The 23,102-nt window shown below is 41.5% G+C and overlaps 1 protein-coding gene and 1 long non-coding RNA gene across 5 annotated transcripts in view; one reads left to right on the top strand and one right to left on the bottom strand.

The window, feature by feature from the left end:
* Positions 1–23,102, top strand: part of srcin1a (SRC kinase signaling inhibitor 1a) — a 498,739-nt gene that overhangs the window by 111,368 nt on the left and 364,269 nt on the right. For all 4 annotated transcript variants that reach the window (XM_059638686.1, XM_048560697.2, XM_048560696.2 and 1 more), the window contains exon 2: positions 8,620–8,727. In XM_059638686.1, coding sequence (XP_059494669.1) covers positions 8,620–8,727 — 108 coding nt within the window. The remainder of the gene's footprint in view (positions 1–8,619; positions 8,728–23,102) is intronic.
* Positions 14,303–23,102, bottom strand: part of LOC132206116 (uncharacterized) — a 51,338-nt gene continuing 42,538 nt past the window's right edge. The window contains exon 3 of the long non-coding RNA XR_009442836.1: positions 14,303–15,124. This is a non-coding gene — a long non-coding RNA (uncharacterized LOC132206116). The remainder of the gene's footprint in view (positions 15,125–23,102) is intronic.

Genomic DNA, 23,102 nt, shown 5'->3' with positions numbered 1-23,102 from the left:
TACAACAGACAGAGCTGTGGTCATCACTGTACGAGTTACTGTAAGATCTGGACTCTAAACCTCACCAAAGTGCAAGAGATACACATTTGAAAAGCTTGAGGTTGAACAAAGGTCCAGACTTTACAGAAAAAAAATGCTTCCTCTTGAGCTGGTGCTTTTCGACTCCCGAGCGTCTGTGCCTTGCGGATTTCACTGGGGTAAATTGAAACAGTGTGCTAGAATGAGTCCTCAGCATTCCCAGCAACGTTTGTGTTGTACGGACACTAAATAGCTGCCAGCTATTTGAACTGAAAAATTATTGAAAGTGAGAGTGATCTAAATAATAAACTTGTTTGCTCTGTTCTAGATGGGTTTGGGTCAATTAGAGGAGTTGGTCATTTGTATTTGCAGAAGTGTTTCCTGTCGATATTTATACTTATCAGCTGCTTGAGAAATTAATAAATGTAATTTCCTAACTGTTCCTAATTTGTTGAATGTGGTGAGCTGCTGGCCGCATGGGGAAGGATAAAGAAATGCAACAATATGGCGCGAGGAAGGACTGACAAGGTGAAAATGGGAATAACAACACATTCAGCCAGATATAGACCCACTGCCCAAAGCATCATTGAAGTTACTCACTGCGAGCTGGCCAAGCAAACTATTTATGTTCCCTCAGACAAATGCCCTATTTGATTGGGAAAGAATAGTAATCCCATTCTCTATCTTCACCTCCTTCCTCTTTTACTGTTCGTGAATGAAATGCAGAAAATAAATTGGCTTCCCCTCCATTCTAAACCACTTCATTATGTATCACATTTTTTGTAAAACTGTCTATTGCCACTTCAATTAATAACCAGAAACATACACGATACATGAGTAAGCTGCCAGATCTTAAAACAAAGTCAGTAATTTTGAAGAATTTTTTATATTGTAAATTTCACCTGTTTAGGTACATAAGATCTGAGATACCATCGGACTGAAATTTTACATGCAGGTTATAAATAAAGGTTTTTCTATCACATTGGCTACCATCAGGCAATGATAGGATCAGACCATTCACTCCCTTAAGTCTGTTCTCGCATTCAGTGAGCCCATGGCTAATCTGCATATTTGCGCCATTCATTCTCCTTAGTTCAAATCCCTAAATACCCTTGCCTTATTAAACATTAACAAACTCAATTTTGACAATTGACTCCCAAGCTCTGCAAGTTTTTGGGAGGGAGAGTTCCAATTTTAGCTGACCTTTTGAGTCGGGAGGTGTGTACTGACATCACTGCTGAACTGCCCAATCTAATTTTTAGTCTAATTTTTAGTTAATGACAGCTTATTCTCAGCCTAATTCACCCTGCCCCGTCCAACACACACACCAGAGAAAATAGCCTCTGTTGATCTGACCACTCATTAAATCAAACCTTCACATCCCTAGTCTTCAGGGATGTGTAGCTTACTTGGGTTCTAGGGGGATGGGTCAGTGTGAACTGGTAGGGCTGAAGGGCCTGTTTCCACACTATAGGGATTCTATGATCGATGATAACCTTAGGACTAAAAAGGTCTTTCTATTGTAACTACCTGTGCCACCTGTGGTTAGATACTATATTGTGTGGTAATGAATTCCACAAAGCAGGAAGTTCCAGATTCAATTCTGCGAGTCACTGGTCTCACAGAAAGGGACAGTGGTGATAGTGTTATAATTAGTGTCAGTTCCTATGGTTTTGATGGACTAGGATTAGACTGGATTTCAAGATCATTGTCCATCGGCCACATCCACAGTTGACCAAGATGACTTGGATAGAACAGTATCCCAAATCCCACAACTCCTCACTGGAAGGCAGTCCAAGGGAATGATTTAACAGAAGAAAACATCAAAGTAGTATTGACCTTGGTTGGACAACTCCGCAAATGGAGAAGTGAAGAAGTGTTGTTCAGTGGGTGTTATTGGCTTCCAATCATTAGGCAATGGCACATATTCTTCTCATTACTCCATGACCATAGAACATAGAACAGTACAGCACAGTACAGGCCCTTTGGCCCATGATGTTGGGTTGACCTATTATCCTACTCTAAAGTCAATCTACCATGTATACTCTACATTTTACTATCATCCTTGTGCCTATCCAAGACTTGAATGTCCATAATGTATCTGACGAATGTGGACTATTTGTTCCCCACCAGAATACCACCATGGTTCACAACTCTAAATCAGATAAAGCCAATGCTGCTCATTCTATTTGCACATGTTCCTGAAAGTTTCATTATGTGATCCCATTCCACCAATTTCCAGCCCCCACTCTCCTATATTTGGTCACACCCATCTTCTCAGGTCAATTGTAAATTGAACACTTTTTGTTATCCATTTGGATGATTCAACCAGCCAACAAATAGCTAAATGTCCCACCTTCGGCATTATCTAACTAATAAACAACGCTGAAAGCAAAGGAAAACAACATACAGGGTTTTTTCAGAGCGCCTATGGCTTTTCTCCTCTGTTTACTCACAGTGGTATCCTGGAGATTAATCATTAATTCCTAAAAATTTCAGTAATTATAGCAGATACAGACTAAGGCATGAGAACAACTTATAAATTTTTATCCAAAGTGCAGGATAAACAAATTGTGAATATATTTTTATGACATAAATGTATATTCTAAGTTCTTTCCTTATATTTCTTTGCATTCTGTTTTATTCGCTCTATCCCTCACTTAACATACTCAAGATTTCTTCATGTATTAGAACACAAGCCTTCCTCATTCTAAGTCATATTTAAATTTATTTTAGCCCCTTCATCAAATTTCATTATTAGTTTTTCAGGTTGTACACTAGCTAGGTGCGTTGTATCCTCATCAGCTAAAAGGACACAGGAATAATCCATTCAGCCTCTCGAAACCATCTGCTGTTCAATTTAGTCATTTTTGATCTTTATCTTAATTCCATTTACCTGCCTTGATTCCATATGATGTGCTTAATGAAAACCTCTCAGTCTAACTTCAATCATAGAATCCCTACAGTGCAGGTGTTGGCCATTTTCAGCCCATCGAGTCTGCACTGACGATCTGAAGAGCAGACCACCCAGATCAACACGCCCACTATCTGTAACCCTGCATTTCCCATGGCTAACCCCATGCCTCTGAAATTGCAACGAGAACTAAAAGAAAAATACTGTAGATATAGCCATAGATTCATGTGGGACCTATGGCCCAATTTGTCCATGCCTACCAGGCTTCCCAAACTAAATTAGTCCCACTTGTCTGTTTGGCCCATATTCCTCTTAAACTTTTCGTATACCTGTCCAAATGTCTTTTAATTGTAGTAACTGTACTTGCATCTACCATTTTCTCTGGCAGTTCATTCTAAAAAATGAGCTACCCTCTGTACGAAAAGGTTCCCCCTCAGGTCCCTTTTAAATCTCTCTCCTGCCACCTTAAATCTGTTCCCTCTAGTTTTAGACTACCTCACCCCAGGGAAAAGAACTTTATCTGTACCCCTCATTTCTAAATAAATCTCTATAAGGTCACCCCTCAGCCTCTTATGCTGCAGGGAAAGAAGTCCCAGAATACCCAATCTCTCCTTATAACTCAAACCCTCCAGTCCCGACAACGTCCTTATAAATCTTTTCTGCACCCTTTCCAATGTAATAATATCCTGGATGGTCGAAATCTGAAAATAAAATGAGAGCTTGCTGGAGTGAACCTGGCAGCATTGATGGGGAGAGAAGCAGAATTAGCTTCTCAGATCAATGACCTTTCATCAGCAGCCTTTGAGAGAATTAGGCCAGGAAAATATACATATCGCAACATTTATCTTTCTATCTCTCAGCAAAACACTTGCTGCTAATCATGAATACATCTGTTGACTTCTCCCTGTACAAGCTCACTGCTATGAGCATGGAGAGGAGTTATAAAAATAGGAGCAATATTTGTAAGCATTTATTCAAAAGATTGGAAGAGTGTTTGTTTAGTTTGCGACACCTTTGCCCCATACTTATTGTAAAATTTGTTTGAGAGGCGTCAACAGCCCTTAGCTCGAATATCATTTGGTGACCTCAATTAGCCAGTAAAATAAAAAAAACTGAAGAGATTGAAAAACTGATATGGAAACAGGAAGTGCTGGGGGCAACTCAGCAGGTCTTGCAACATTTGTGAAGGGAGAAACTGAGCCAATGTTTTGAACTGAAGTTGGCAACGAGAGGCCAGTAAATGTCTTCCACACAAGAGAGCTGCGGTCACTTCCATTCAAGTATTTTAGTCCAATGGTATGATTTGGGGCCCAGGCCAGTCAACAATCAGGTTGATTTCTGAACAGTAATTTCACTGATTTCCATTAGCGATCCAGGCTTTGTAACAGGACCCCTCATTCCTGGCTGCGTCCCTCTCACATACATATAGAATAATGCGACTGAATCGTGTCACCACTTTTAGCACAGTGTTGGTTTTTCCAACTGAGGTGAATCTATTAATATGTGACTCATTGGTTAATTGCCATTTCTCGCTACCTGATTCTCATCCTCTCAACCAAGCCATAATTTTTGACCACAACATAATCTTTTGAACAATTTGGATGTGTCAATGCTTTTGCCTCCTTATTAACGTAAGATCATTGGCCATGAACTGTTGAAGCAGACGTAGGCCATTCAGCCCATCAAGCCTGCTCCACCATTCATTGAGATCATAGCAGATCTGATTATCCTTAACTCTACATTTCTGACCTTTCCCCCTTATGTCTTGTTGTCCTTACTGATTAAAAATGTACTTAACAAGGCAATTTCAACAGTCCTACATGGTAAAGAATTCCACAAATTCACAACCCTCTAAGAGAAGAATTTCTTCTTCATCTTTGTCTTAAATGTGGAATCCCTTATTCAGAGATTATGCCCTCTATCCTAGACTCTCCCACAAAGGGAATGACCTTTCCAAATGTACCCTGTCAAGTCTTCTAAGAATCTTCTATGTATGAATAAAGCAATCTCTTCATTCTTTTATGATCCAACCTTAAACTGCTCAACCTCTCCTCATAAGACAGTCCCTCCATACTTGGTATCAGCCAAGTGAACCTCCTCTAGACTCCCTCCAAAGCCTTTCCTTGTATAAGGATGCCAAAAAAGTTCACAGTATTCTAGCTATGTTCTAACTAGTGTCAAGTATAGTTTTAGCAAAACCTCCCTACTTTTATATTCAATTCCCTTTTGAAATAAAGGCCAACATTCTATTTGCCTTCACTATTGCCCGCTGAACATGGATGTTAGCTTTTTGTGACTCATGGTAGCTTTCTGCAGTCTTTCTCCATTTCAATAATATTCACCTACTCTATTCTTCCTGCCAAGATGTGTAACCTTGCATTCCACTGTGTTGTATTCCATGTGATGCAACCAGCTTTTATCACCATCCTCTGTCTCCTGCCATGAAGGCAATTTTGGATCCAGTTTGCCAAGTTACCCAGGTTCCCATGTGCTTTTACCTTCTTTATCAGTTTCCCATGTGAGACCTAATCAAAGGCTTTGTTAAAATCCATACAATCTACAACAACTATACTACCATCATCTATACACTTGGTCACCTCTTTGATAAATTTGAGCAGATTTATTAGGCATGACATCCCTCTGACAAAGCCATGCTGTCTATCTATAACCAAACCTTGCCTGTCTAAATGGGGATTAATTCTCACCCTCAAAATTTTCTCCAATAGCTTCCTTACCCACTGAGATGAGACTCACCAGTCTGTTATTCCCTGATCTAGCTTTACCCTTGTCTTCTACTAGTTAGCTAATTCTCTATTCATGCTAATATACTCCCTCTAACACCATGGGCTCTTCTGTTATTAAGAAGCCTAATGCACCTCCTTTTCTACTTGCCATTGTGAATGCATATTTCTAACATATTTGCCTAGATTTAAATTCACATATAGGTCTATGTTATGATATAATTTCAAATAAAACATTGAAATCATCACAAAGGCCCCTCTTGCATGGTTTCTCCATCTTGTACCCAGTTCTTTATTTAACAATTCATATTTTTTTGCTTTATGCAGACCTCCTCCCAACCCCCACCTTGTCCCGTGTCTCTTACACCTCTGACAAACTGTCACTTGTCACGTGTGAGTCTACACATTGAGCATTGACGGGCCATTTGAATCATGAAATTCAGTCAGATTCTGTCATCATTGAATATCAGTTCCAGCAATGGGTCATGGAAATCCTCTGGGAGGTGGAGCTTCAGTTGATTTCTCACCTGGCCACAAGCCACTTTTCTTTGCACAGGACCATTTGAGGTTGACTGTTGCCAACATTGCTAATCCCCCACTGAGATTCAAAGCTGAGGTAGACCCGGTTCGTTCTACAGCAAATCACTTCCCCACCAAGGGAGCCATTTTATGCCTTGGAAACATAAAAACAAAGAAAATAGGTGCAGGAGTAGGCCATTCAGCCCTTTGACCCTACTCCTCCATTCAAAATGATCATGGCTGCATATCCAACTCAGCACCTTGTTCCCACTCTGTCCCCATTACCTGTGATCCCTTTTGCTTTAATAGCTATATCTAATTCCTACTTGAAAACATTCAATATGGAAACCACTTTTGGTCAGAGAATTCCACAGGTTCACCACTCTCTGAGTGAAGAAATTCTGCTTTATCTCAGTCCTAAATGGCCTACCCTGTATTCTTAGATTGTGGTCCCTAAATCTGGAGTCCCTGGTGGTCAGGAACATCTGTCCTGCATTTATACTGTCCAGTAGGTGTCTGTGCAGTCCCCCCTCATTCTTCTAAACCCCAATGACATAGTACTAACTGATCCAGAGTATCTTCGTGCATCAGTCTTGCCATTTCACGAGCCAGTCTAATAAAACTTGCACTCCGTCCGCCACTAGGGCATCCTTTCTCAGGTAAGGAGACCAAAACTGCACACAATAATCCACTGAAGTCTCGCTGAGGCTTTGCACAATTACAGCAAGACATCTCTGTTCCTGTACGCCAATCCTCTCACTGGTATGCTATCCTTATACCATGTGCTTTTCTCACCGCCTACTGCATCTGCATGTTTATTCTCAATGGCAGGTGTACGCAGATAGCCAGATCTTGGCGCACTATCTTATTCCCCGCACCACCCCCTCCCCCCACCCCCCGCTTTCTCAATCTACCAGCATTCAAGAAAATAGCCTGGCTTCTTGTTTTTGCTACCAAAGAAGCTAAACTCACATTTATCCACATTATACGTCATCTGCTATGCATTTGTCCACACATTCAGCCTGTCCAAATTACACTGATGCATCTCTGCATCCTCCTCACTGCTCACCTTCCCACCTAGCTTTGTGTCATCTGCAAACTTGGAGATGTTACGTTTATTTCCCTCATCTAAACTGTGAATGTTATTTTGAACAGCTGCGGCCTAAGCACTGATCCCTGTGCTATCCCAATAGTCACTGGCAGCCGCTTGAAAAAAAAATCCCAATCGCACTTTCCTGTCTGCCACCCTGATCTCTTTCCATGTCAGTACACTGCCCCCAATCCCATACACTTTCATTTTATCTGTTAGTCTCTTTATATAGGACATTCTCAAAAGCCTTCTTGCGGTTCAAGTAAATCACATCCATTGGCTCCATCTTATTAATTCTAATTGTGACCTTCTCAAAAAATTCCAGTAACTTTGGAAAGGCATAACATTCCTTTCATAAATCCATGTTGGCTTTGTCTGATTTTATGACTTAACCAATCCATTATTAATTAGCTTACACAGTTGATTCATGAGCAACATAGGTCAGATGTTTGTGTACTGGAGTTGGATGAAACATAAATTTGGGGGATGTAGCACACACTCTAACTAATCTTCCAATATCTCCCGTTAACTTGCTAACTAATGCTGGTTTGCCTTGTGTTCCTGTGGGAAAGGGGGCTACAAGTGGGAAAACATGAACTCCCTGGATTCAGTGAAGGCTATTGCCCAGTTAGTATAGCTTCTGGTGCCGTTTTACCTGCAGGGTACCTAGGGAAGGTGACTCTGCAAGTTCAGCAAGAACAGTCCATGCAGCTCCCTCATTCTATTAATAAAATACAGTCTGAAAGCTAAGTAATGCTGTCAAAATTCACTAATTCAAAAGTGTCTGTGAAAGAATTAGGCAGAAAGAAGGAGAGTTCTAATACTAATGATGCTAAGTTTTTGGAGTGCGTCTCTATTTTTCTTAAAAGAATGTTCCTCCATAGTGATAGACAACCAAAGCTTAAAGACAACTCTGAATGATTAATCCTGTTCAGAGATAGACTATTGAATGAAGAATCTTAATCTGATGAAAGTTGGTGACAATTTTACAGTCTAGGAATGTGACAACATAACAGCAGTTAATTTTCATTGTTTATGATGGACCCGCTGCAAATTGGTACAATAGCCAGTAGAATAGGTGGAACATTACACCACTGATGCTGTGTCAGGAAAGTTCAGTCACTCATGTAAAAGAATTCTCAGTTCCACCCAATCACCATCAGCCTCGATCACTCCACTCATTCATTACCGGGCTTTTCTCACTTGTGTAAGACTCCAGTAATTCACCATCACCACTGCGATGTCCTTGTATTCATTTAGCAGCTACTTGGTCAAGCAACGTGCTGGCACCACCCAAGTCACTGGCACAAACTGTCACTGTCTGCCTTACCCCATAGAAACGTGCCTCCTGCCTGCTGAGCCACAGAGCAGCATTGCTATTGGAAGTTGCGAAGGAGTATGTGACCCCCTCGCCCACTTACCTGGCTGGAGCACATGGAACAGAGGTGAGTGGTTACAACTGGAGGGTGAGGTGGTGGACTGAAGAATCCAAGGTGGACAATTGTTCCCAGAAATAAAACACAGAGTTAAAAGGGTAATTCAGTTTTCTGAGGAAAAAGGTGCAGTGCTTCTTGACAAGCATTTCTTCTCAAGGAATACAGGACTCCATTCTCGGTTCTCTTTTGGAGCTGTGAGCTTGTAGGAATTGCAAACATGAAATGTGTGTGCATAGCATGGAGAAAATAGAATGTACTTTGGAGTTTCCTTCAGTGTGAAGATGTTATTGCTGTGTCAATAGGAACTGGGATGCAGGATTAAATACCGTTTAGGTCTGGTATCCTAAACTTGCATGGTTTGTTAGCAATGCTGCACCTGAGTCACTTCAGACATCCACCTGTTCTAAGAAACTGAAGGAGTCCGAGGGAAGCTTAGAGATTCAGGGATTTTCTAAGTTACAAAACAGGGAGTCATAGTATTTTTCATTCCTTAATAAAAAGATTAAGAAGGGACAGGGTTATTGAAGTACTGAGAGCACTGGATAATACAAATGTTAGTTGGTTATTTAATTTGGACAGAACTAGAGGAAGTGAGGCTAAAATTAATGAGGCTCAAAAATGATTCAAATAATTCAATACTTTTCCCCCTCATTAAGCAATGCACATGCTGAGTAGACTCTCATTAAAAAAGTTAATGCTGTTACTGTTGGCACAGTGTCTTGGAGCCCAGCTGGAATACTGTCTCCCCAATGTGTAAATGCTATGACAGAGCCTGCAACTAGAACTGCATTCTCACCTAAACAGCAGCATTAGTGCCCTGCCTTGTTTCGCTGTCAGATGTAACACAGTTGATAGTGCGCCCATATGTGAGTCAGAGGTTGTGAGTCTAAGTCCCACTCCCAGAATGACACACTAAGATCAAGGCCAATGCTCCAGAACAGCTCAGAGCAAACTCAGAGGGGCTGCCTTTTAGATGTGGTAATGAATCCAAGGTCCTGTCTGTCATCTTTGGTGGATGTAAAAGATCATATAATTGGTGTCCAGCCAGCATTTATCCCTGTCTGTAGAATTCTTTGCCACAGGAAAATGTGGAGACCAAGTCATTGACGACTTTCAAGAAGATGTGGACATAGATGTAGGCATAGTGTAGTCATGTCTCACTAACATGCTTGAGTTTTTGAGGATGTGACAAAGATGATCGATGAGGGTAGGGTAGTGGATGTTGTCTATATGGACTTCAGTAAGGCTGTTGACAAGGCCCCTCATGGCAGGCTGATACAGAAGGTAAAATCGCATGAGGTTAGAGGTGAGCTTGCAAGATGGATAAAAAACTGGCTCAGTCATAGAAGACAGAGGGTAGCAGTGGAAGGATGCATTTCTGAATGGAGGACTGTGACTAGTGGTGTTCCTCAGGGGTCAGAGTTAGGACCTTTGTTGTTTGTAATATTTGAATGATTTGGAGGAGAATGTAACTGGTCTGATTAATAAGTTTGCCGATGACACAATGTTTGGTGGAATTGTGGATAGCGATGGGGACCATTAAAGGATACAGCTGGATACGGATTGGTTGGTGACTTGGGCAAAGGGATAGCAGATGGAGTTTGATCCAGAAAAATGTGAGGTAATGCATTTTGAAAGGTCTAATCCAGATGGAAAATATACAGTAAAAGGAAGAACCCTTAAGAGTACTGATAGGCAGAGGGATCTGGGTATACAGATACACAGGTCACTGAAAGCAGTAACACAGTTAGAAAAGGTAGTCAATAAGGCATATGGCATGCTTGTCTTCATCCACCAGAGCATTGAGTTTAAAAATTGGCAGGTAATGGTGCAGCTTTGTAAAACCTTAGTTAGGCCACATTTGGAATATTGTGTTCAATTCAGGTAGACACACTACCAGAAGGATGTGAAGATAATAAAATGTGAGGCTGGATGAACACAGCAGGCCAAGCAGCATCTCAGGAGCACAAAAGCTGACGTTTCGGGCCTAGACCCTTCATTTTATTATCTTGGAATCTCCAGCATCTGCAGTTCCCATTATCTCTCACCAGAAGGATGTGAGTGACTTTGGAGAGGGAACAGAAAAGATTTACCAGGATGTTGCCTGGTATGGAGGACATTAGCTATAAGGAGAGGTTGAAGAAACTTGGGTTGTTCTTACTGAAACAACAGAGGTTGAGGGGTGACATGATAGAGGTCTACAAGATTATGAAGGGTGTGGATAGTCAGTAGCTTTTTCCCAGGGAGGAAGAGTCAGTTACTAGGGGACATAGGTTGAAAGTGGGAGGGGCAAGGTTTAAAGGTGATGTATGAGGCAAGCTTTTTACACAGAGGGTGGTGTGTGCCTGGAACCCGCTGTTGGGGGAGGTAGTGGAAGCAGGTACAATAGTGAGTTTTAAAGGGCCTCTTGATAAATATATGAACAGGATGGGGATAGAGGGACATGGTTCCTGGAAGGGTAGGGGGTTTTAGTTGTGATGGGCAGCATGTTGGTACAGGCTTGGAGGGCCAAAGGGCCCGTTCCTGTGCTGTAATTTTCTTTGTTCTTTGCTCATTGTTCTTCGGTTCTTAACAGATCAAGTGGGAATAGGGTACTGAGTTGGAAGGTCAGACAAGATCATGTTGAATGGTGGACTAGCCTTGAAGGGCTGAATGGCCTACTCCTGCTCCTAATTTCTACACTTCTATGTATCTGTAAATCAACATCATAACAGTAGCTTTTTTGATCTTTACCACAATGCTGTAATTTTCGTGCAATAAGCAGAGGGAATATTCTGTATGTGCATAAATTTTGTGTTCTGCGCTGAACCAGTGATCGTGTTTCAGAAGTACTTCATTGGCTGTAAAAGTCTCTGAAATGTCTGGTGTTTTTGAGATTTACTATATAATAACAAGCCTTATCATTTCCTTTCTAAGCCCTGTTATGTGCCTGACAATAATTGGATCCAATAGCACATTGCAGAGAACCTTAAATTACTCTAAAAGAAGGCAAGACATTATAATTTCTTTATTTAACCTACTTTTCTATTCAATCTGTTCAGACAGTGTTATTACACACCCCTGAAGCATGTGGGACTTGAACGCAGGCCTCCTAGTACATGGGTATCGATACTATCACTGTACCCCAACGGTGCCCCAAGACACAACTTTTTTTTTAAATGTCACCACTTTTCTAATCAACTCGTGTGGTAATGTTATTACATACCCCTGGGCTAGGTGAAACTTGAACCTGGGGTTGCAAGTCAACAGGTAGGGACACTACTATTGCATCACAAGAGGGCCTTAAATGAAGTGATATAGACGGACAAACATTAGTACACTCATAATTAGTGGGGATCATATCTTTTTTAGCCTGAATTTCTAATCAACCTGTTCAGAGACGTAATTACACACCTCTGGAGCAGGGGGATCTTGAACCCAGACCTCTCAGTCTAGGGGTAGGGATACTACCACTGTGCCACAGGAGGGTCCCTAAGACAAAGCTTTTTCTTTAATTTCACTATTTTTCTAATCAACACATTCAGAGACGTTATGATACACCTTTGGAGTAGTTGGGACTTGAACTTAGGCCTCTCAGTTCAGGGGTAGGGACTGTTACTTTGCATTACAAGAGGCCCTTTAAGGCAAAACTTTATAGTCCAAATTGGTTGCACCTTGTCTCTTAACGTAACAATCACAAATCTGGTTCAGATGCTCATGCTGCAGTGAAAGGTTTGTGCTATATCACTTTTTAAAATCAGTCTTCTTTGATGTAATATGTATTTAAAACAAAAAAGTGGAATTAAGAGTTTAATGATAACCATGAATCCATTGTTGATTGTGGGAGAAACCCATCTAGTTCGCCAATGTCCTTTAGGGAAGGAAACTGCCATCCTTACCTGGTCCAGCCTACATGTGACTCCAGACCCACAGCAACGTGGTTGGCTCTTAACTACCTGCAGGGCAATTAGGGATGGGCAATAAATGCTGCCTGGCCAGTGACACCCTCATCCCATGCATTGTTAAAAAACAGACCTCTATGACCATTAGGTCCTAAGGTAGGACTTGAACCTCAAACTTCTGGCCCAGAGGCAGAGACACTTCTTGAGGCCCCGTATTTTACAGAATTAACCTGGGTCTCTCGATTACTCATCCAGTGACATTCTTTAACTCCAATTCCATAACTACGAATGGTTACAGGTGAGACACATACAGATGATAGAGTTTAAGGGCTGTTTTATGGCACAGTGGCAGTGTCCCGAATGTGTCTCTGAACAAGTTGATTAGAAAAATAGGTCGATAATAAAAAAAAAATCTAATGCACTGCTGAGGAGCCAAGGATCTGTGGACACCAATTCAGCTGATTCAATGGTAGAACTGGATTGTTACTGACTCCACCCAATGTGCTTTGTTATCAGGAACTGTAACAATGGGTGATGTTCTCACTCTCTAACCAACATTGAATTCTCATTGGATCCAATGGACGTGGTTTATGATGCAGTTCTGTCAGCTCATCAGTTGTATTGTAGCATTTACAGAAGTCCAATTTCAATCCATGTAGGCTTCACCTCCTCACCTCACCTTGTAGTGATATGGTGTGTACATTGAGGCATGTGCACACACTTGTGCCAGTGCTTGAGAACATGTGTGTGCCTCTGTGTGTCTGTGCATGTGTGTGCATTCACTGTGTGCAGTAGGTGAGTACCTTCACAGTGGGGGCAACAATGTAAAGGAGAGGCAGGCGAGAGAAATTCCTCACAAGTATGCTATGAATGCTCCTCGATTTGATGCTGAGTTACCTGATTACTTTGAAGAGTTAAAGGTTTTGAATCATGCACGTTTGGTTTAAATACTTAATGGCCAACAGTACTGATCTTGTTCTTCCGGCAATCATTATTCTCGTGATTTGTACAAAAAGAGTGTTAAAAAATGCAATATTCTACTTTATTTTTCTTAAAATGATAAAGGGATGTTGAACATAAAGTTAGTCATTGGTGAACAGAGGAAAGAACACAATAAAATATCTAGAGAAGTAGATACTGTCAAGTCTTCAGAGCAAGATAACATTGTGTTATATTTCTGCATTTGCTACCTCTAAATCTGGCTGTTTCCACTGATTTCCTGACCAACTTCTTATCTTCCACCATCTGTGAATTTGATTTCATTCAAATGCTGTTGTCCTAACTTATAACTAATTCTCTTCACTCATCACCTCTGTTCTCGCTGACCTAGAGTAGCTCCTGGCCCAGCAATGTTTCAGTTTCAAAATTTGTATCCTTGTATTAAAATCCATCTACAGCCTTGCACCTCCCTATCCTTATTACACCCAACAGCCCTTCCTAGTTCTCTGCACTTTTCCTAGTCTGGCTTCTTGCACATTCCCAATATAAATGCTCCACCATGGAAAGCCATACTGTCTACTTTGAAATCCTGGGATTCACTGAATAGTCTAAAATTGCTTATGCTACATTTCTGTGGATTTGTATACACTCATCACAAGGTTCTAATGCTGTTCTCTTCCCAAGTCATTTATTTCTAGGGAGTAATGTTCGAAACTGCATACTATCAAAAATCAGACCCAGACCATTGTTAAATAGCTTATCGGCCAGGCTTGACCCATGTACTATATTTGGAAGGATTACAATTATATATTCACCAAGACTTTGTAGCCAAATAGAAGACAAATTGAATACACTTATTGTTACTCATGTGTAAATTGTCCATCAATTTGTGATTTGGAAGAGATACATCATGAATTCCGAATTGCCGAAAAATGCAGGACAGAATTCAAAGGCTCTGATCAGCTCCTGTAGGCACAGTATTGATGTGGTTGGGTGTAGTTCAGTTTCTGGCAAGTGCTATCGAGTAGAATGTTATTGGTGTGAGGTTTGATTCTGGTCATCCTGTTGAGTGCCAAGAGGATGAAGTTAGGGTCTCTCTTTTTGGAAATGGTCATTACCTGATACATTTTTGACATGAATGTTTTTTGCTACGAATCAGCTCAAGCCTGGATATTGTCCTGGAGTTGTGACATGGATTGATCAAAGTTAGAGGGAATGTCATTAATGAAGCTGCTGAAGATCATTGTCTCTAGGACAGAGCACTGAGGAACACTAATGGCCTGGGGCTTGGGTGGTTGTCCTCCAACATCTACAACCATCTTTGCTTGTGCCAGATTTCATTCCACTGCGTTTTTTCTTTTCCCCTTGATTCTCAATTTTAGTACTGCTTCATGGGGCTTAGTCAATGAAATGCTGTCTTGATATCAAAGGCAGTCACTCCTGGTTCACCTCTAGAATCCAGCATTGCCTGTAATGAACCTCTTCTGAGCATCAAACGAGTTAGGTTGATAAGGGAGACTGTTAATCACATTGTTCACCAGTATCTAGATGCTCTGTCGCACTTTGCTGTGTTGTTATTACACTTCCTGCAAAGAGAGAAAAATATGCCATTATTGGCACGAGCTCTGAGAAATTCCTGGGTAATATTTGCAGAATGAAACTACTGAACAATTCATTTTTATTCCATAAAAAAACTAATTTGTAAAATGTAAGTATAAACCAACTGTTTTTGAGTCTGTCTCAGTTGGAAATGTCACACTTCATTAAGATGAAAGGGAATGGAGAGATATTTTTCACGCTGGCTTCTCAAACCTTGCGCAGCAGCCAGGGGTTTATAATGCAGAGGGAAACCGTTCCCTCTGCTTAACCTCAGCATGTTCTTGAAAGTGTTTTAATAAACCCTTTCCCTGAAGCCAAATTCAATGCCAGGCTTTAAAAGCATTTTTACTTTCGTACTTTGCAAAAGTAAAGTCAAATTAAAATTAATCAATGAAAACAACAAGAATTTGAATTCTTGATGAGGCTAAACACCCCAAAGTACTTTGCCTCCTTCAATTCTGCACAGAATTGTTGTTCAATTAGCCTCTTGTAATGTAAGAAAAATAAGAACTTGGAAATAAGAGCAGGATTAGGCCTTACAACTCTTCAAAACTGCTCAAGGTTATGGCTGATCCTCACCATCTACTCCAGTCTCCTTTCTACCCATAACACTTCGATCTCTAAGTACCCAAAAGGTCTATCAGACTCAGTCTGCAGTACACTCAATGACTCAGGATCCACAGCTCTTTATGGTAGAGAATTCCAAAGATTCATATTCCTCAAAGTGGAGGAATTTCTCTTCAGCTTAGTATGAAATAGCTGATCCCTGATCCTGAGGTTCTGTAGATAGATAGAATCCCTACAGTGTAGAAACAGGCCCTTTGGCTCAACAAGTCCACAAGGACCTTTGGAGAATCCACCCAGAACCATCGCCCCATAACCCACACACCCCTGAACACTACGGGCAATTTAGTGTAGCCAACCTACCTCGCCTGCACATCTTTGGACTGTGGGAGGAAACCGGAGCACCCGGAGGAAACCCACACAGACACGGGGAGAATGTGCACTGAAGCCAGAGATGGACAGTTTGTGAAATAACACCACAGAGGCCAAATCCTGTCACCAAGTCACCCTTCATTTACACATGGAGAGTCCTTGACACTGATCCAGCTCTCTGAGCAAGCAGAACCTCTGACACTCCTGTTTATATCTGTCAGCCAGGGCTCCCTGATTGGACCAGGTTAACAGCCCTAATCAGGGAACTTATTCTATGATGTCCATCTGGCTGACCTCGTTAAGTCACTATAACTTGGGTGAAATTTTAGGTTCAGAAGAATACCGTTCAGACTTTAAGTTACTTGATCCAAATTTACATTCCTTTTAGGCTAAAATTCAGCCCTCTGACTGTAGCTCTGGTTTTGCAGACAGTGGAAATAATGTCCCAGAATCCATCTTGTGGAGGCCTCTATGAATCTAGTGGTTGAAGGTGATCACCTCTTAGATCTCTTTACGTGTGTCATCGGGGCAGCTAGCCAAAGAGGCATGGGCCAAGCAGCCGATTCTGCACACCCTCTCAGAGGACAGAGAGATGGAGAACTTTGACAGGGAGGTGGAATTCCAATTTTTTTTTAGAACTGTGCAGCACTGCCAGGATTGCCAATTGTGGAGCAATTTAAGGAATTACATTTTTGTTTGCACATTAACAGGATGAGGGTGTCAATGAGAGGGCAGCATTTATTGCCATCCCTAATTGCCCAGAGGGCACTTCAGAGTCAACCACATTGCTATGGGTCTGGAGTCACATGTAGGCCAGACCGGGTAAGGATGGCAGTTTCCTTTCTTAGAGGATATGAGTGAACCGGATGGGTTTTTCCGACACTCAACAGGATGGTCACCACTAGATTCTTAATTCCTGATTTTTTTAAAAATTGAATTCAAATTCCACCATCTGCCATGGCAGGATTCAAACCTGGGTCCCCAGAATGTTATCTGGGTCTCTGGATTAACAGCCCAGTAATAATACCACTTGACCAACACCTCCCTTGATTCACACGAGACCAGAATTGGAGGAACAAAGCTGGCAGCATCTCCGGAGAGTGACAGTGTTAACATTTTGAGTCCAATATTACTCTTCTTCAGAAACAGGGCATTCTTCTTCTTAAGAAGAGTATACTGGACTCATAACATTAACTCTGTCTCTCTCCATTGATGCTGCCAGACCCTCTGAGTTTCTCCAGCATGCTCCAAATTTTGTTTCAGAGTTCCAGCACCAACAGTACTTTACTTGCATCTCTGCTGCACCTGGTCTAGGAGTTGCTCTTTGGAAGCAGTCATTTTGTAAATGTCCCATTCTTAATAGTGACATCTGTAAGAAGTAGTGAGTGAAGACTTGCTAATGATTTCATGTGGGAGGAGAAATTCAGCTGTGCAGGGCTGTTTCAGCAGATTGCACTGTGACTAGCCTTTCTTTTTATACCGTTTTATTTTTATGCTCCGTAAGGTGTAAAGTCTGTTTCCTGAATTCAGTCATCATGACTCTTACGTACGACGGAGTTCAATTTCATGAATGGTAACACCTGTTGGCTTTTAAAGATTGGCTTTCATTGATACTCAAATCAAAATGTCCCTTCCTCTCAACACCTTCTTGCAGTTGTTCCTTCTCTCAGTGACTAAGCTGGTGTGTTAACTTGGCTTACTGTCACATATTGACCACTGTCTGGCATTCAGACAGCTGAACATTACTGACAAGTAATGCTATCAACACCAAGATTCCAAATGGTGTGTGTGAGAGTGAGCGAGAGATGGGAGATAAGGACGGAAATGGATAAACAACGGGAAGGAATTTAGAAACATTTAAAACTAACTCTTTGAAAGTAGGCAAGAGTGCTGTGGGTCTGTGCCAGTGAATTCCTGCACAGAACCTGGCCCCTGTTTAGTAACACACAGAGGTTTAACCGTGATCACCCGGCCAAAGAGGAAAAAGACATCAGCTACACAAGATAGCATTTCCTTGTGGGAAATTGTGAGTAGCTTTTGTGGATTTATTTGCCTCAAAGATTGAGACTATCCAAGCAATTCCTTCAAGCATTCCCCCTGTCTTTCTGCCCCATTGCCACCCACCTCCCTCTTCAACCATGAGTCTCTTTGAAGCTCCTTTCTCATCCTGTATCCTGTTCCCAAACCCCAGCTCCCCGCTGACAGCCCCTCCTGCATTTCCCCTCCACACCCACACCACTTGATGATCTGTCCTCTCTGCACTGCTCACCAATGCCATTTGTGGCTCATTTTGTTAAGGTTTTATAAACACCTTTTCAAATTTCTATTCACCCCTCCATCCACCATCCAAATTATGACTCTGCTCCCCCGCCCCGTTCCTTGTTAGACCATTCAGGTCCTTTGATATGAAATGGCCCTGTAAACTTGCACTCCCATTCCTCAATTCACTCTTTGTACTATTTCAGTTTAGTTTCTTTGCTGTCCCGTCACATTGAACACACTCAGGCCAAAGTCCCCCAGAAAACAGTCTGTGCTGGGGCGATCCCACTTTAGCATCCCTTCTCTATCATGATATTTTGACAGCATTCACCATGAGCACTCAAGCCATCTTCCTCTGCCTCTTCCCCTACCTTACTCCTGTGGTCCATCAGAGTGATCCAGCCCCGGTACGGATCTTTCTGTGCTGTACAATGCTAATATTAACATAGAATGAAGGCATTGGCATTAATATGGTCAACATTGGGAAAGTACCCAGAAGTGATAGGTCTAGTGTCAGTATGTCTGGTCAGCTAATATACAGAGACAATATCACCAAGACCAGGAACTAAGTTTTTGTTTATGTCTAAACCCTATCAACAGCTGTTTGTATCCCTTTCTGCTACATGATCTTTTTCCAACAATGTTCTTTATTTCAATGATGTATAACGTTTCATTCCATATATGTTAAAAGTTACTCCCAGTTACAATTATCATTAGTTTAGAAGAGTTATTTGGGTGAAACATGTAACATGGTGGGTTTTATTTTGGTTTGAGCCACTGGGTACACCATGTCAGAGTGACTTCAGTTGATACCATTTCCCCAGTGACTGCCCCAGGCTTTAGTGCATCCCTCAGCTCACATTCCTTGACCTTAGAATGGTCCCAGTGCCAGTCTGAAACACTTGGTTGTGGACAACGTCTGGAACTGGAAGACCAGCAAGGTTCAGGTAGTGCACCTTTCACTGTGCTGATGGTCGTTCAGTCACAGTTGATGTCTACCTCATTGCATTACCCTGGCAACAGTCCATACAGTAAAGTTCTGTGGTGGGGAGTTGCACAGGACAAGAACCATTGTAACCCACTCCAGACCATATTTGCGAAGAGCATGTTTCAGAAGGGGGTGGATGACATTCCCCTTCCAATCTCACCACCTCAAGGATAACTTGCAGATGGAGTGACACTCCACTCCAATCCTGAAAGTTGGTAGTGAGCTCCATCAATGGCCACTCTTCAGTATTGTCTTAGCATTCCACCTCAATAAGATAACGTTGGCAATCAGGGACCATGTTGGATTGGTCTATGTTTATGCTTGGCAAGATATTGCAGTGACTTGCCATTGTCCCCTACAACATGTCTGAACAGGACGCTCTCCCACTCTTACCACCTGCATTGGAAGGATTTACAGACTGGGAACTAATTAGCTTGGCAATATCAAAAACCCATCTTCCATGGCCACAAACTGGTGCTGTGGGATTTGCACCTGACACTTCTTGCCTGGAGGCAGGGATATTATCACTGCACCAGAAGACCTCCACACCTCAACAATCACCAGGAAATAAAAAACACCCAGTGCTATTTTGCTCGTTAATGAGCTTGATAGAGCGGGAGAGTTAAGATTAGTACGAGGGCAAATTATTGAAGTATACCAAAAGAAAATGAATTTTGGTTCCAGCTACTGAATAAGTTATGTAAACGAGCATTGGATAACACAAATTAATTCAGTGGCCTCTGTTCCCACATGTATCATATAGATATGGATTCAGGTGGCTGTATTTTAGGCTAGAGAAACATATGAAGCAACCTTTCAGTCCTTGTTGCCCTTCAAACTCACCAAAACCTTTTTTGTAGTGTGCGTGCATGACGTACTTTGACATTTTGAACTAATGCGATGCTACTTGAAATGTAAAATTGTACAAAGCAGTTGCAGCTAAATGATAACCAATGACTTGTCTTTCAAAAATGAATTATTCCAAATGGTATTGTATAAAGATGTGAGTGATTTTCGTAATTGTGCAGTTATTATTGAGTGGATATGTCGGGGCTGTTAAGGAGGATGAGTATTTGAGATCTGGAAACTGCGATCATCTTGGAATAACGAGCTGGATTCTGCTTGACTCCCAGCTTGCTTCATCTCACAAATGGTGGATGAGACATTAACTGTTAAGGCTTCAATCTCTGGACTTACTGACCCAAACCTCTGTGTCTATCTCTCCTTTCTCAAGGAGCTCCTTAAACATTTACCGTGCTTTAGCAACCGAGTCTTTGTGCAGTTGTCCTCCTTTTGAGTGAGTAATTTGTATCCAATTACATCTAATGAACACTACAGCATGGTTAACCACATTGAAAATGCTACATAAACACAAATTGTTATTTTTGGCAGCAACGATGGTATTCTGGATGGAAAAGAATAAGCAGGCCAAAGTTTTTTTTTGTGGAATCATACTTTGTATTTCAATCAACATATAAGACCATACATGGTAGGATTGGACCAGACCATTCAGCCCATCTGAGTCTGCTCTGCTATTCTTTGAGATCAAGGCTGATCTGTTAATACCCAACTCTGCTTTCCTATAATCTTTGATTACCTTACTGAATAAAAACCTGTATATCTCAGCCTTGAATAAAATTAATTACCTACCCTTGACTTTCTTTGCAGTAAAGGATTCCACAGAATCACAACCCTCTGAGAGAAGAAATTCCTCATCATCTCTGTTTTAAATAAACAATCACTTATTCTAAGATTATACCCTTTGGTCCTAGACTCTCCCACAAGGGAAAACAACCCTTCTGCATCTACCCAGTCAAGCCCCCCTAAGGAGCTTGTTCAATTCAATAATGTCACCTCTCATTCTTCTAAACTGAAATGAGTACAGGCCCAACCTATTCAATTGCTCCTCATATGAAAGTCCCTCCATATCTGGAATTAACTGGGTGAACTTTCTCTGGACTACCTTAAAATACCAGTAGACCTTTCCTGGGTCCAAAATGTTCACAGTGTTCTAGATGTGGTTCAACTTATGGCTTGTATAGTTTTACAAGACTTCCCTCTCCCTTTAAAATAAAAGCTAACATTCCATTGCCTTCCCTGATACCTGCTGAACCTGTGTGTTAGCTTTGTTCGATTCGTGGATGAAGCATCCCAAATCCCCTGTCCTGTAGCTTTCTGCAGTCTCACTCTATTTAAATAATATTAAGCTCCTCTATTCTTCATGCCAAAGTGCAGAACCTCACATTTTCTCATGTTATATTCTATCTGCCAACCTTATGTTCAGTCACTTAACCAGTCCATATCCCTCTGCAGGCACTTTGTGTCATCCTTACCTTTTGCCTTCCTATCTAATTTTGTGTCATCTGCAGATTTGGCTGTTCATTTTCCTTATTAAAGCCATGAATGTATACCGCAAATAATTGCGGCTCCAGCACTGAACCCTTTGGCATTTCACTGGTTACAGGTTACCATCCTGAATTATCTCACCTCCCCCCACCCCAACCCTCACCTTATCCCAATTTTCTGTCTTCCACAATTTAGCCAATCTTCTACCCATGCCTTGACACCACTGGCTGTTATTAAAAAGCCAACATCTGGAAATCCATGTACATTACATGTACTGGTTGCTATTTAGTTATGCTGCTTGTTACTCCTTCAAAGTATTCTAGAAAATTTGTCTGGCATGATTTCCACTTCATGAGTCCATGTTGAGTCTGCTTAATGATATTATATATTTGGGTGGCACGGTGGCTCAGTGGTTAGCACTGCAGCCTCACAGCGCCAGGGACCCAGGTTCAATTCCAGCCTTGGGTAACTGTCTGTGCGGAGTTTACACATTCTCCTCGTGTATCCATGGGTTTCCTCCGAGTGCTCCAGTTTCCTCCCACAGTCCAAAGATGTACAGGCTAAGTGGATCGGCCATGCTAAATTGCCCGTAGTGTTCAGGGGTGTGTGGGTTATGGGGGATGGGTCTGGGTGGGATGCTTCAAGGGGCAGTGTGGACTTGCTGGACCGAAGGGCCTGTTTCCACACTGTAGGGAATCTAATCTAATCTGCAATTACATCCTTTACAATCGATTTTAATATTTTCCCAATAACAGATGTTCAATAAACTGGTGTATAGTTACCTTTTTTTGTTTCTTTCACTTTTTGAATAAGATTGTTACATTGGCAGTTTTCCAATCCTTCAGGGCATTTCCAGAATCTAAGGATTCTTGGAAGATTACTACCAGTGCATCTATTATCTCTGTAGCTACATATTTGGCGTTCCTAGGTGACAACCCATCTGGTCAAGTGCACGCATCACTTTTACCCCGATTATTTTTCCCTGGTACCATTTACCATCATGGTTGTTTGGTATTTATTGATTATTTTATACTTTTGTAATGCTATTAGTGTCTTCTGTTGTAAAAACAATGTCAAGTATTTATTCAACTCCTCTGCCATTTCCTGGTTCCCCATCATTGTTTGCCCAGCCTCATTCTCTAAGGTTCCCATGAGAATTTTGACTTCTCTCTTCCTCTTTATGCATTTGAAGAAGCTCTTGCTCTCAATCTTGATATTACATGAAAGATTATTCTCAAACATTATTTTCTCCCTCTTTATTATTTTTTAGTCATCTTTTGTTGGAGTCAATATCTTCCCAATCCCTAATCATCGCTACACTGTATTTCTTCCTTCAATTTTCTTTCAATATTTTCTGATCAAGTTACAAGATGTTGTTACATACCTCTGGAGCAGGTGGGACTTGAGCTTGGGCATCCTGGCCCAGAGGTAGGGCA

Source organism: Stegostoma tigrinum, chromosome 31, assembly GCF_030684315.1.
Source record: "Stegostoma tigrinum isolate sSteTig4 chromosome 31, sSteTig4.hap1, whole genome shotgun sequence".
NCBI lineage: Eukaryota > Metazoa > Chordata > Chondrichthyes > Orectolobiformes > Stegostomatidae > Stegostoma > Stegostoma tigrinum.
The sequence above is the reverse complement of the archived record's forward strand: the minus strand, read 5'-3'. Positions and strand labels throughout refer to the sequence as shown.